The sequence below is a fragment of the Aotus nancymaae genome, unplaced genomic scaffold (genome assembly GCF_030222135.1).
Source record: "Aotus nancymaae isolate 86718 unplaced genomic scaffold, 86718_ANA_hifiasm-v0.15.2.pri h1tg000014l, whole genome shotgun sequence".
In the NCBI taxonomy this organism is placed as follows: domain Eukaryota; kingdom Metazoa; phylum Chordata; class Mammalia; order Primates; family Aotidae; genus Aotus; species Aotus nancymaae.
The window spans coordinates 43,270,143-43,281,095 of NW_026988425.1; the positions used below are offsets into that span (position 1 = coordinate 43,270,143).

At 38.5% G+C, this 10,953-nt stretch overlaps 1 protein-coding gene across 2 annotated transcripts in view; it reads right to left on the bottom strand.

The window, feature by feature from the left end:
* Nucleotides 1-10,285, bottom strand: part of FGF10 (fibroblast growth factor 10) — an 85,883-nt gene extending 75,598 nt beyond the window's left edge. Inside the window, exons 1-2 of one of the 2 annotated variants that reach the window (XM_012449551.2) lie at nucleotides 10,023-10,262; nucleotides 9,239-9,931 (exon numbers count right to left, since the gene is read on the bottom strand). In XM_012449551.2, the coding sequence (XP_012304974.2) occupies nucleotides 9,239-9,560 (322 nt within the window). In that variant the 5' untranslated portion in view covers nucleotides 9,561-9,931; nucleotides 10,023-10,262. Of the gene's footprint in view, nucleotides 1-9,238 lie in introns of both variants that reach the window. The other variant, XM_064375961.1, reaches the window with a different exon arrangement.
* Between the last annotated feature and the right edge of the window lie 668 nt (nucleotides 10,286-10,953).

The window sequence follows — 10,953 nt, forward strand, 5'->3', positions numbered from 1 at the left end:
TGAGAGCAGAATGACCAACTGTTTTCAACAGTGCATTTACTCAGGGCCTCACACACTATCTAACACAAAGCAAGCACTCAAATTTCAGTTGAATGAATCAATGAGTGAGTATATGGTCTCATTTAATCCTTACCTTGTAGGAAAAAGGTAGGTATTGTTAATATCCTTGTTTTACCGATGACAACTTGCCTAAAGTTATCCACTCTTATCTGGCAATTTGACTACAGGTCTGTGGCTTCAAAGCCTGCTTTTTTTCCAGGCCTACATTTTTTAATACTTTGAATCAAAGCACATACTTTTAATCACTCTATCATACCTCTTTAGCAGGAACTGGGACTTAGCTTTCCTTACTTTGATAGCCTGGCTGCGATGACTTCCGTGGAACTCCTCTTAGATCATAGGTTCTCATTTCAGTTAATTTAACATCCAGTCGAATGCCAGGGCTTGGGTTATATTTCCCTCACACCTTTCTTGTCATGTCAGCCCTTTTGCAGTGCTACTCATTAGCTTGATCTCTTTCCTGGGAGTTCAAAACCCTTGTCTTCATCACTCCAGCAAAGCATCTCCTCCTCCTCTCGCAGTATGTGTCTAAACACTCTAGGACCTCTTCTCCCTTTCTACTTTTCCCTCTGGCTTCTAAAAATTTCATTATGTAATCTTTACCATCTCTCTTGCTTCCTGGACATCAGCACATTTGAGCTCTAAAACACTATTTTTGTTTATCAAGTTTTTATAATATAATGTGATTAACATCACTAGCACTTTTCTCTCATATTTATGGAATCATATCCTTCTGCAGAGATATTCCCAAAAAATGCTGCCCCAAATCTGGTAATTACTGCTATGAATACCATTATGAATGTATCTTACTTTAGATCATAAATAGTATGCAAATCAGTGTCATATGTTACCATTTACTCCATGTTACAGAATATTAATTCTTCTTTTAATAATTCTATCAATAAATTAAAGTTACTTAAAATTTGAAAACAATTGCCAAAACAAGCTTGAATTTTACAGTAACAGATAATTTAAGATATGCCAGTAGTCAGATTCTGCACATGACAAACATAAATCTAATTCATCATTCAGTGCCAAAAAATTATTTCTTAGGAGACATATATGAAAACACAGAATTATTTCAGATCCTAACTCCTGCTGGTGTTTCAAAAATTCCTAGTAGAGGCATATGCATTTCTATTTTTGTTTTACCCGACATACATATATATAAATATTTTACATTGTTTCCTGATTGAAAAACAGTTTTATTGAGAACCTATGCTTTATTTTTAAAAGCTACATATATTTGATAGGGGTACATTGAAAAGCTTGATAATCTAAGTGACATTCTGGAAGTTGGGAATATCAAAGACCTCCAAATCAGCATTCATCTTCTTTAAAATAAATGACTAAAGTAGGAAAAAAAATAAGTGTTCAGGCTGGGTGTGGTGGATCACACCTGTAATCCCAGCACTTCAGGTGGCCGAGGCTGGAGGATCCCTTGAGCCCAGGAATCTGAGACAAGCCTCAGCAACATAGTGAGACACTGTTTCTATAAACAAACAAACAAAAGAACAATTAGCAAATTACCCAGGCAGGGTGGTGCATGCCTGCAGTCCCAACTGCTTGGGAGGATCACTTGAGCCCAGGAGGTTGAGGCTTCAGTGAGCTGTGATCATGAGTGAGACCCTGTCTCCAAAATAATCTTCACTTTCTTTCTTTTATGGTAATCCAGACAAAGACAAAAATGTAGGAAAAATGACAAAGTAGCTAGTAAGTGTTGTGTATGCAAAAATTTTTAAAAACAATAATAGGAAAAGCAGGAAGGGTTATTGGGAGCAAAAATTTAACTTAGGAAAAATGCAGAATGATGATCAAGTAATGGGATAATCGGCACTCTGAAGGGTGCTTATCTGTGGTTTATACACTTCACTTACAGCAGAGCTTAAAAGAAATTGACCTGAAATGCTGGGATAAGAAAGAATTCACTGCAGAATCAAAATGAGGATACGGTCCTGATGGAGTACATTGCATTTATGCCATTGAAGATTTTTATGCAAAATTAAAATAAAACTATCAGTTTTAGATGACACGCATCTGAAAATGTCTAGGCCTCTGGCCCTGAATGTTACCTTGGGTGCCAAGTAATACTAATGTATGACTTTTCCTAGCCTGAAAAGTATAGAGCCAGTTCAGCAACCAGAGAAAAGAAATAAAAAACAAACAAAAAACCCAAGGAGGTGAAAATGATGGAACAAAGAAGAGATGATAAACTATTAGGGATTTACAATGCCTCAGAATTAGGGTTGTCACAGACTGACTCAAAACAAAACTGTTAGGAAGATGTCAATGAGCCTTGAATTGTAAAGACTCTATGAATATGTCAAGTTGTCCTCAACACAGGAGCAAAAAAGGTTAAGGATGAAATAACATGTTTGTTTATCAGTAAAGCATGTTAACACAAGGTCCTCTTAAGTAATAATAATTATGGAAAAACATTAAAAATACCTTCTTAAAAAAGTTCTAAATCTTGCAGCAATCCCACACTAATCAGAATTAGATGGCATTTAACTCACCCTATTCAGAATTGGATTCCAGTTGTATTGAAATTGTTAGGTTTGTTTAGTTGACAATTCTTTGAAATTTGGGGTATATCAACTTAATACTTTGCCTTCTGTTAGGCTTAGATCATTCATTAATAACTCAATGACATCATTCATTGCAGGAAGCATGCCAAAACTTTGAAAATTATTCATTAATAATGCACATACTGACAGAATGTATATAGGTAAAGGTGGACAGGTTTAGGTTGAAGAATTATTAGGTGAACTATAAAATAAGGCAATGCTTTACTGCCAACACTATGAATCTATCAGATAGTAATTGGATGCACGTGTTAACAGCAGTAAAAAGTCACTGTCCAGTTGTCCACCTTACATGGGAATCTACTCTGAGTGTCTTCTTTGATTTATTGTGCCAATTAGAACACAGCGTTCAAAGAAAGAACACAACTGATCTGATTTAAAAGCAAGGGAGCCTTTAAGTCCATTATTTTGTGGGTGACCTGGCTCCCTTTTAGATATCTTGAAACTTTCTATTTGTGTAAAGTCTATGCAAATCAAGTACTGGGTTTTAAACTGATTCTGTAAAACATCAACATTTTGTATTTATTAATTCAGTATCAGAGTGTCACTGGTAGCTTCCCAAGATACATATATATTTCCTTTCACTAATTTTAAAGGCACATTTCTAAGTTATTCTTTGTTATACTGACTGACTGGCACAGATAAAGGTAACATGCACTGAGAAGAAAGAGTGGCGATTACAAAATAAATGTTTCAAATCTGCCAAACAAAGTAATAAACACCCATGGTCAAATGTCAAATGTAAATTATCTTAGATCATTGCAATATACCATGAAATATATGAAAACTTCTGCATAAATGACTTGAACAAAATGAAGTTGATTACATGTCTAGATTGTGATAAAATGGTATTAAAATTACATAAATATGAATTGTATGTCCCATCTTACTGTAAAATAAAAGAGATCTGTAATTTCTGGAAGGAAAATTCTAATATTTTACTTATATTAAGCAAACATCAACTATTAATGTTGACAAATGTTGGAACAGTAATACTAAAAATGTCATCTGAATTACTCTTCATTGCAAAGTTCACAGAATTAATGTTAAGATAGATTAAAATCACTTTGAACTAATATACATGTATCACTCTTCTTTCTGAAGCATAATAAAGAAATATTATTTGTACGACAATGTCAGATAAGCATACAGACATTTAAGGCTTAGGAAAGATGTAGTTATTCATAGGCAGCTCATAAATGGGAGGAACATTAGTTCCATTTCAAATGAGCTGTCAGCTTTTTTTTTTAACATTTTGGCCTGTGCAAAGTTAGACATTTGGATAATAAATGGGGTTTGCTTCTGAACATTAAAGTAATTGTATGGGAATTTAAAGTGCTCATTCATGTTCTACTATAAGTTCTTTAAATTCTGAAGAAATGCACTGGAATAAAGCTTTTCAGTCTAAACTGGATAGTATAAATGTAGAAGAAGCTATGAAGACAATGGAGTTTATTTGATCCTATAAGACACGATTCTTCTACTTCTTTTCCCTTTGTTAAAATTCTGTGTCTAAACATCATTTTGAAAACACCTGCTTTTAAAGAGTCATCCACACCTTTAGGTAATAGGTTCCTGAAATATCCAAGACCTAGAACTTGGTGTCTGAATTCTCATGCTCCAATACAGGCATGTGATTCTTGACAACTGTTTCCTTAGGTTTCTCCTCATAGGTGGTTATAAATCAGGTTTATGAAGAGGAAATTCTCTTGAATTGTGCATTTTTAATAGATTTATGATAAAGCCATCAAAGTGGAGGGTCCATATGGTAGGAATGCAGTAAAGGTAATAGGACAATGTCATGTAAACATTAAATACAGTGCTTTCCGCCTTCATAAATCCTCAATGTTCATGATTAAATGCTGCCGGTTATAAATTATGCAACCAAATTCTAGAAACAACCACAACTGAAATAAGACACCAGTGGAAGCCATAAATTGTCTATAGTTTTTCTTCCCAGAAAACTTGTGTCTTTATTAGGAGATAATTTTCGAGTTCCTATTTTCCTTAACAATTATTTTTTCTCACTTCATTTAGCTTCCTATAGTAAGCTCTAGTCCTGGTTAAAAAATAATAGTCCAAACCTTTAATCCCAGACAATAATCTGTCATTTTATATGGTAAATTACCTTTTTGATTTGCAGGTATCTTTTAAAGTTTTCTTAATATAGCTTAAGTCATATTATGACATATTATGTCACCCTTTTTAGAGTCATGTCAGAAGTTTCTGCAACAGTCCAATTTCTCACAGGTATTTACAATCAAATTATTTTATTACACATGGGAACAATTAAACATTTAGCCCTCAGCTGTAAACAATTACTATATAAAATGATATTCATGGATTTTTTTCTTAAATACTCATGTATTCCTAATGACCTCTGTTAACATAAGTGAGATTGATGTACGTGTATTTTATGTGTCTCCATAAACAATTATATTCCCAAACAGTATCAAAAGAGAGAGTTTACCTAGAGAATGCACTAATCTTGTCTGATACCATGTGGTCACCTGCAATGATACCTTTCCTGTATTTGTTTTTCTTCAATTGTCATTTTCTTTCTGTTCCAATTTAATTCTAAAGAACTGCTGGTGTTCACAGCAAGAAGCAAGTAAGGATTTGGATAATTTGTCTTTTTAAAGATTTGGGGTGTCAAATTCTAATAAATTGATATCCATGTTGGAAGTAGCAGACAGGTACAGTAAATAAGGAGAGATACAACCAATAGGCTGGGGCTTGAATCTTGGTTCTACCCATTTCTAGTTGAATGACCTTGGACAATTTACTTTTTTCAATATTAGTTTGGATAGTTATAGGGCTATTGTGATTGTTAAATGAAGTATGTGTTTAAAGAGATTAAGCATATACTACATACTCATTACATATTAATTTCTCTGTTGCCTCCCATACTTCTTTCCCAGAAAGGCCTATGTGCCTTTTTTTGTGACTTTCCCTTTTGGGAATATCTATCCTTAGTTGTCTCATGTTTAGGGGTACATTTTCCATTCACTAGATCCCTCTTATCTACAAATGATAACCATGGAAGAAGCTCACAGATTTCTCTATTGCCTCCCATACTTCTTTCCCAGAAAGGCCCATGAGCCTTTTTTTATGACTTTCCCTTTTGGGAATATCTATCCTTAGTTGTCTCATGTTTAGGGATACATTTTCCTTTCACTATAGATCCCTCTTATCTACAAATGACAACCATGGGAGAAGCCCACAGCTGTTTTCCTCACATCCAGAAATAAGTCAACTGGTCCCAGTTGCAAGGATACCTAACAGCTGTATCCAGCCTAAGAGGTCAGAACTAAAGCCGAGTGGTAAGGTTTCAAGGGCAAAGCTCTAGATGTAAAGAAGGATAAAACAAAACCTAAATGAGCCTGCACATATCTAGTGACAGATACACCACAGCTATTCTAAATTATTCAAGCTTTCTCAGACTTCTAGCAGGAGAAACATAATTCATCTCTGCTCTCTTTATTCTACTCTCATATCATGGCAAAGAAGCAAACAGAAAGTATAGCCCCCCTCAAAAAACATTATAATACCCATAGAGAGAAGAGCTTCTTTAGTACATGTGGTATTTTTAGAACCATCGAATTTCTGGGAACTAGCTTTGGAAGTAGAAGTTAAAAATGATTTTGCAATACTTAAGGGTGATTGTCTTACTTCCCTTTTGTTAGCATTCTGCTGGCAAAATGCCAGTAAAACAGTTATTTAATTACCCAGGACATCAAAAACATAACCTCTCAGATAAGCTGTTACTGTATTTTAGCAGCAATAATACTAAGGTCAAAAGTAACAAAGAAAATTAACCTTCAAATAAGCAAACCTCAAAAGAACAGTTTTGTATATTGAGAATAATTAATAACTTGTTTAGGAAAATGTTACTGAAATGTGGTTTTTGGAAAAGGAACTGACACTCTTCAGAGGTTAGCTATCCGAGTATTTAACAGGCTACCATTTGGTGGACGGGCTGGCTGGCTACCCTGTAGGCATGGCAAAAGTTTGTTCACATGTTATTATGCAACATTTAGACAATATCTTAATGATACTATGTAGTTCAGCTGAATCAGTCCAGCTGGAAATTGTAGCAGCATTTAGATTACCCGGCCACATGTGAAATTAAGGCTTTTTCAATCTCTCATTTTTACTTGCTATGTTTTGATACAGATATTCTTGGAAAGCCTAAATTATTTACCGTTTGACAAGATTTAGTGAAATGAACCCCTCCCCTTTCACTTTTAACCATTAAGATTGCATTACCATATAAGATATTTAGCTTGTCATTATAAGAAATGCTTAATATATTTTATTACATAGAAAATAAAATATTAGTATATTTTGGACAGTTAAGATGGAACTTTTCTACACCCCTTTTATACAATATATATTGTATACTTTCCTTCTATGCAAATAGTTCCTATTGTAAAGATGAAATTCAGTGGGTACTGTGGAAATCATTTTACTATGCAGCTAATCACACATGATTATTATTCTAGAAAATAGCAATTTAAGTTTACTTAAAACAGAGCAAATTTGTCCTTAAGTCACATCATAAAGACATTTAAAGTATAGCACAAACATTTTTTAAGAAGAAAAAGGATTGCTCAAGGATAACACACTGAAATTTTATCATATTCTCTTGAGTTTTCTCCATGAAAAATAAGAAATCAGTCCATGGGAATTTTTTTTTTTTAATTCCCAGCTCACTCTGTCCAGCCTAGTGTTTGGACAGCTTCTTTCCCATCCTCCTAACTTAATGAGACCACACCATTTTATGTCAGAAGTAAATGAAGGTTTAAAATTTTTAATTGAAAAACCTTAAAGGTTATACATAGGATCTAATGAATTCAAGTAACAAATTACTTTTAAGCAAAAACAATTGTCATCATTATAACATGATTTCAGCTACTTTCTATGAATCAGGTATGGAATAGTTAATATCTGTAGTATGAAACATAAAATGAAACACTTTAAAAACATTTCTACACATATTTTTATTTACTCGTAAGCATATTGTGAATTTCAGTAAATAAAAGCAGTGGCTGAGGAGGAATAGAAGTCAATGTTGAATGTGTATGCATCCCCACAGAAGAAAACTAAATCTTACTTCTTGTAAATTTGTATTCAAAAATAAAATGCTAAATTCTGTTCAACTGTTGTTCCCATTAGTACCTGGTACTTTCTAAACCAAGGAATCTTGAAATATGTGACTCGTGTATTTAAGTTAGCTGACAATTTACGCTTAGAATTCCTGAACAACTAACACAAAAAAGTCCCCGTTAAAGGTGACTTGGAATTTACCATTGAGATAATGCTAAATGGTCACTAAAGATGTTTAAACATCATTGTCCACTGTCTTCAGTGTGCTATTACAGAGCCTTGGGTTCCTTTCAAATAACAATCAATAGGGGATGAATAAGTCTCACCACTTGAAAGTAACTGAGAAAGGAAGTCAATAGAGTAATCTGGCTTTGCAGAGTTGATTCAAGAAGAGACACAATATCCACCCCTCCTCTTCTGGTTCTCTCTACCCCAACCAGCCCACACCCCTGCAAGAAAGAAACAAGGGAAAGAGAGAAAGAAGGAAAGAGAGAGGGCAAAGGCAAGAACAAAATCTAGGGATCCCAGGCATAATTTGTGCTGAGGAGGAAACGTCACGCTGTGGGATAAACTATAGCCATGGAAACGGACTTATGACTTTTACTTTGAAAATAAAAGAATGACAATGAAATTTGTGTGAGGTCTGTGTGAATCCAGTCCCAGATGTTTACAATGCTGTAGTAGTATGGCTCTGCAATATGAGAGGTTTCAGAAGAAACAGTACAACAGGACACCACAAAGCAGCGCATACGCTATTGACAATGCAGACGAGCATCATGTTACCAACAGAGAAGGCAGGCAGAAGACAAATAGCAGCGGTGGTGCCTGAAAAGCTAACTTCGTGGACTGCAATCACTCAAACTAAAATAAGGGACCCAAAACAAAACAAAACAAAAATCCAAACCAGAAAAATGCTTTTCGCTGATATCTAGAGGTGGTGGGGCAAAGGGATGGGGGCGGGGAGAGAGTGGAATTGACTTTTTTTTTTCCTTAAATAAAGTTCACACAAAGCCCCTATAATTGACAGTGGATAATTATTTTCAGCTTGAGGAGCCTGCCCCAAAACTCTTAACAAGAAAGAGAAAAGGGGGAAAAAATGTGTTTACTTGAGCCATTTCCAGAAGGAAGGAAGAAGAGCTCTTTGGATGAGGTGGGAAGGGCGGTGGAGAGAAAGAGGCATCTTTGCACTGCAGCAACTCTCTTGGCCGCCCTGCGTGGTCTGGCTAGTGACAGGCTGGAGGGAAGGGGTGGATGGGGCGGCAAGGGGTGGGGGGTGTGGAGGGAGCGCACTTAGGGGAGGGGATGCGGCAGCACAATGTATACACGGGAGGGGGGGTGAATTAGTGTGAAAGTATTCCACTTAATCATTTTACAGGGGTTGGGGACGTAAATATTTAGCTGGCCACATCTGGAACAGATTTTTCCCCCCCGTGTGGGCTGGGGGTGGATAATTGGAAGGAAGGGAGCGCGCATTTGTTACTTACTGTACGGGCAGTTCTCCTTTTTGGTCCCGCTGACCTTCCCGTTCTTCTCTATCTTGAGAAAGTACTTGGTGAAAGAGAATAGCTTTCTCCAGCGGACATCTCCTTGAAGGTGATTGTAGCTCCGCACATGCCTTCCCGCGCTGGAAGGAGAGGAGGAGGAGGAAGAAGAGTTGGTGGCCTCTGGTGACACCATGTCCTGACCAAGGGCTTGGCAGGTGACAGGGATGGAAGACACCAAGAACAGCAACAAGAAGCAGCAGCAGCAGCCGCCGGGCAGGTGGGGAAAGGCTGAGGCACAATGTGTCAGTATCCATTTCCACATTGTACTGAAACTCTCGGCACTGGAAATTGTCGCATCAGAAGGAACATACTGGAAGTGTAAGACCTGGTGCAAAGCAAGGAGAGAGCTGGAGGTGGTGGCTGCTGGTTAGCTCCCTCTGGGCACGGATCTGGCCAGAAGTGAATGCACCAACATCCATAACTCCTCGGAAAAGCCGACTGCCTCCCCTCGTTCCTTTCTCGGATCCGCTGCCTGAGCCTCTGGAGTCTCCCAGTGAATGGTGGATGTGGGTGGCCGCAGCAGCAGGAGCTGGTAGTGGCGGTCGTGGTGTTGGTCACCAGCGCTCTTCGCTCCCCCAGGAGTTACTTTGTTCTCTTCTTTACTCCTTTCTTCATGTTAGATGCCAAAAAGGTCTGAAAAACAGATGACAGCACGGTGAACAAAACCCAAGGGAGGTGGGGTGAGGGACAGGGGGAGATATCTGCACCCCTCTGCGGCTGGCACCTTCTGGTCTCTCTCTGCGGAGCCCCAGCCTGCGAGCCACTTCTAAAAGTGTATCCCTTTGGAGTTGTCAGAACTGGAGGCAGCTGCCCAGTCGCCGTTGTTTTCTTCCCTTTCTTCCTTTCTCTTTTTAGTGGTGCCTGCCGATTTGAAAGTCACTTTTTGTTTTGGGGGACGGCGGCTGGTGTTTTGTTTGGCCCTATCCCCCACCCCCTTTCTTTGGAGAGTCCACTTGTAAACAGGTTGAAGCCTGGAGTCGAAATGTCAGTGATTCTAAGCCAGAGGTGGGCTCTGCCTCTGCTGGTCAAACCTCATTTGCAGGGGTGGAGAAGAGGGGGGAGGGGGTCAAACTACGGTGGGACATCTGAAACCCTAGGCTGCTGGGAAAGCCAGGGAGAGGGAGGGTGAAAGGGGCAGAGAAGGGGGTGGGGGAGTAGGGGAGCGAGGAGAGAGCGGTGCCTTTACTCCGAGCTCGGGGGCTGCCAGGTCCCTTCCACGGCTTGGCTGTCGCAGCCGCAACCTCCACCGGCGCCCCCAACCCTGGCTAATTCGCGGCTAAAGCGTCCTGTGCTAGCAGTATCCTCCTGCTTTCCGAATTTTACTGTCTCTCAGCCTGAACCAATCCCCTCTGGGGAGCCCCTTTCTCACTTGTTTTCCAGCGTTAGGATCTCCTCCCCCCACCCCCATTTCTTTTGGCAGTGAAGTACTTGAGAGCCACCTGGAGCCTGGTGCTTGGCTGACTTTTTCCCCCTTCTCACTCCCAGAAGAGGAGAGGGCTGGGAGAAAGCAGAAGATGCTGAGGATTTTAAACCCTCCAGAGCAGCAGATTATAAACTGGTCGGAGCGAGCACAGAAAAGGAAGACATAATTAGCGTCCTTTCCTCCTCTGCTGCCAGCTTCCAAGGAGGTCTCCGCTTTAATGAATCACTGATTT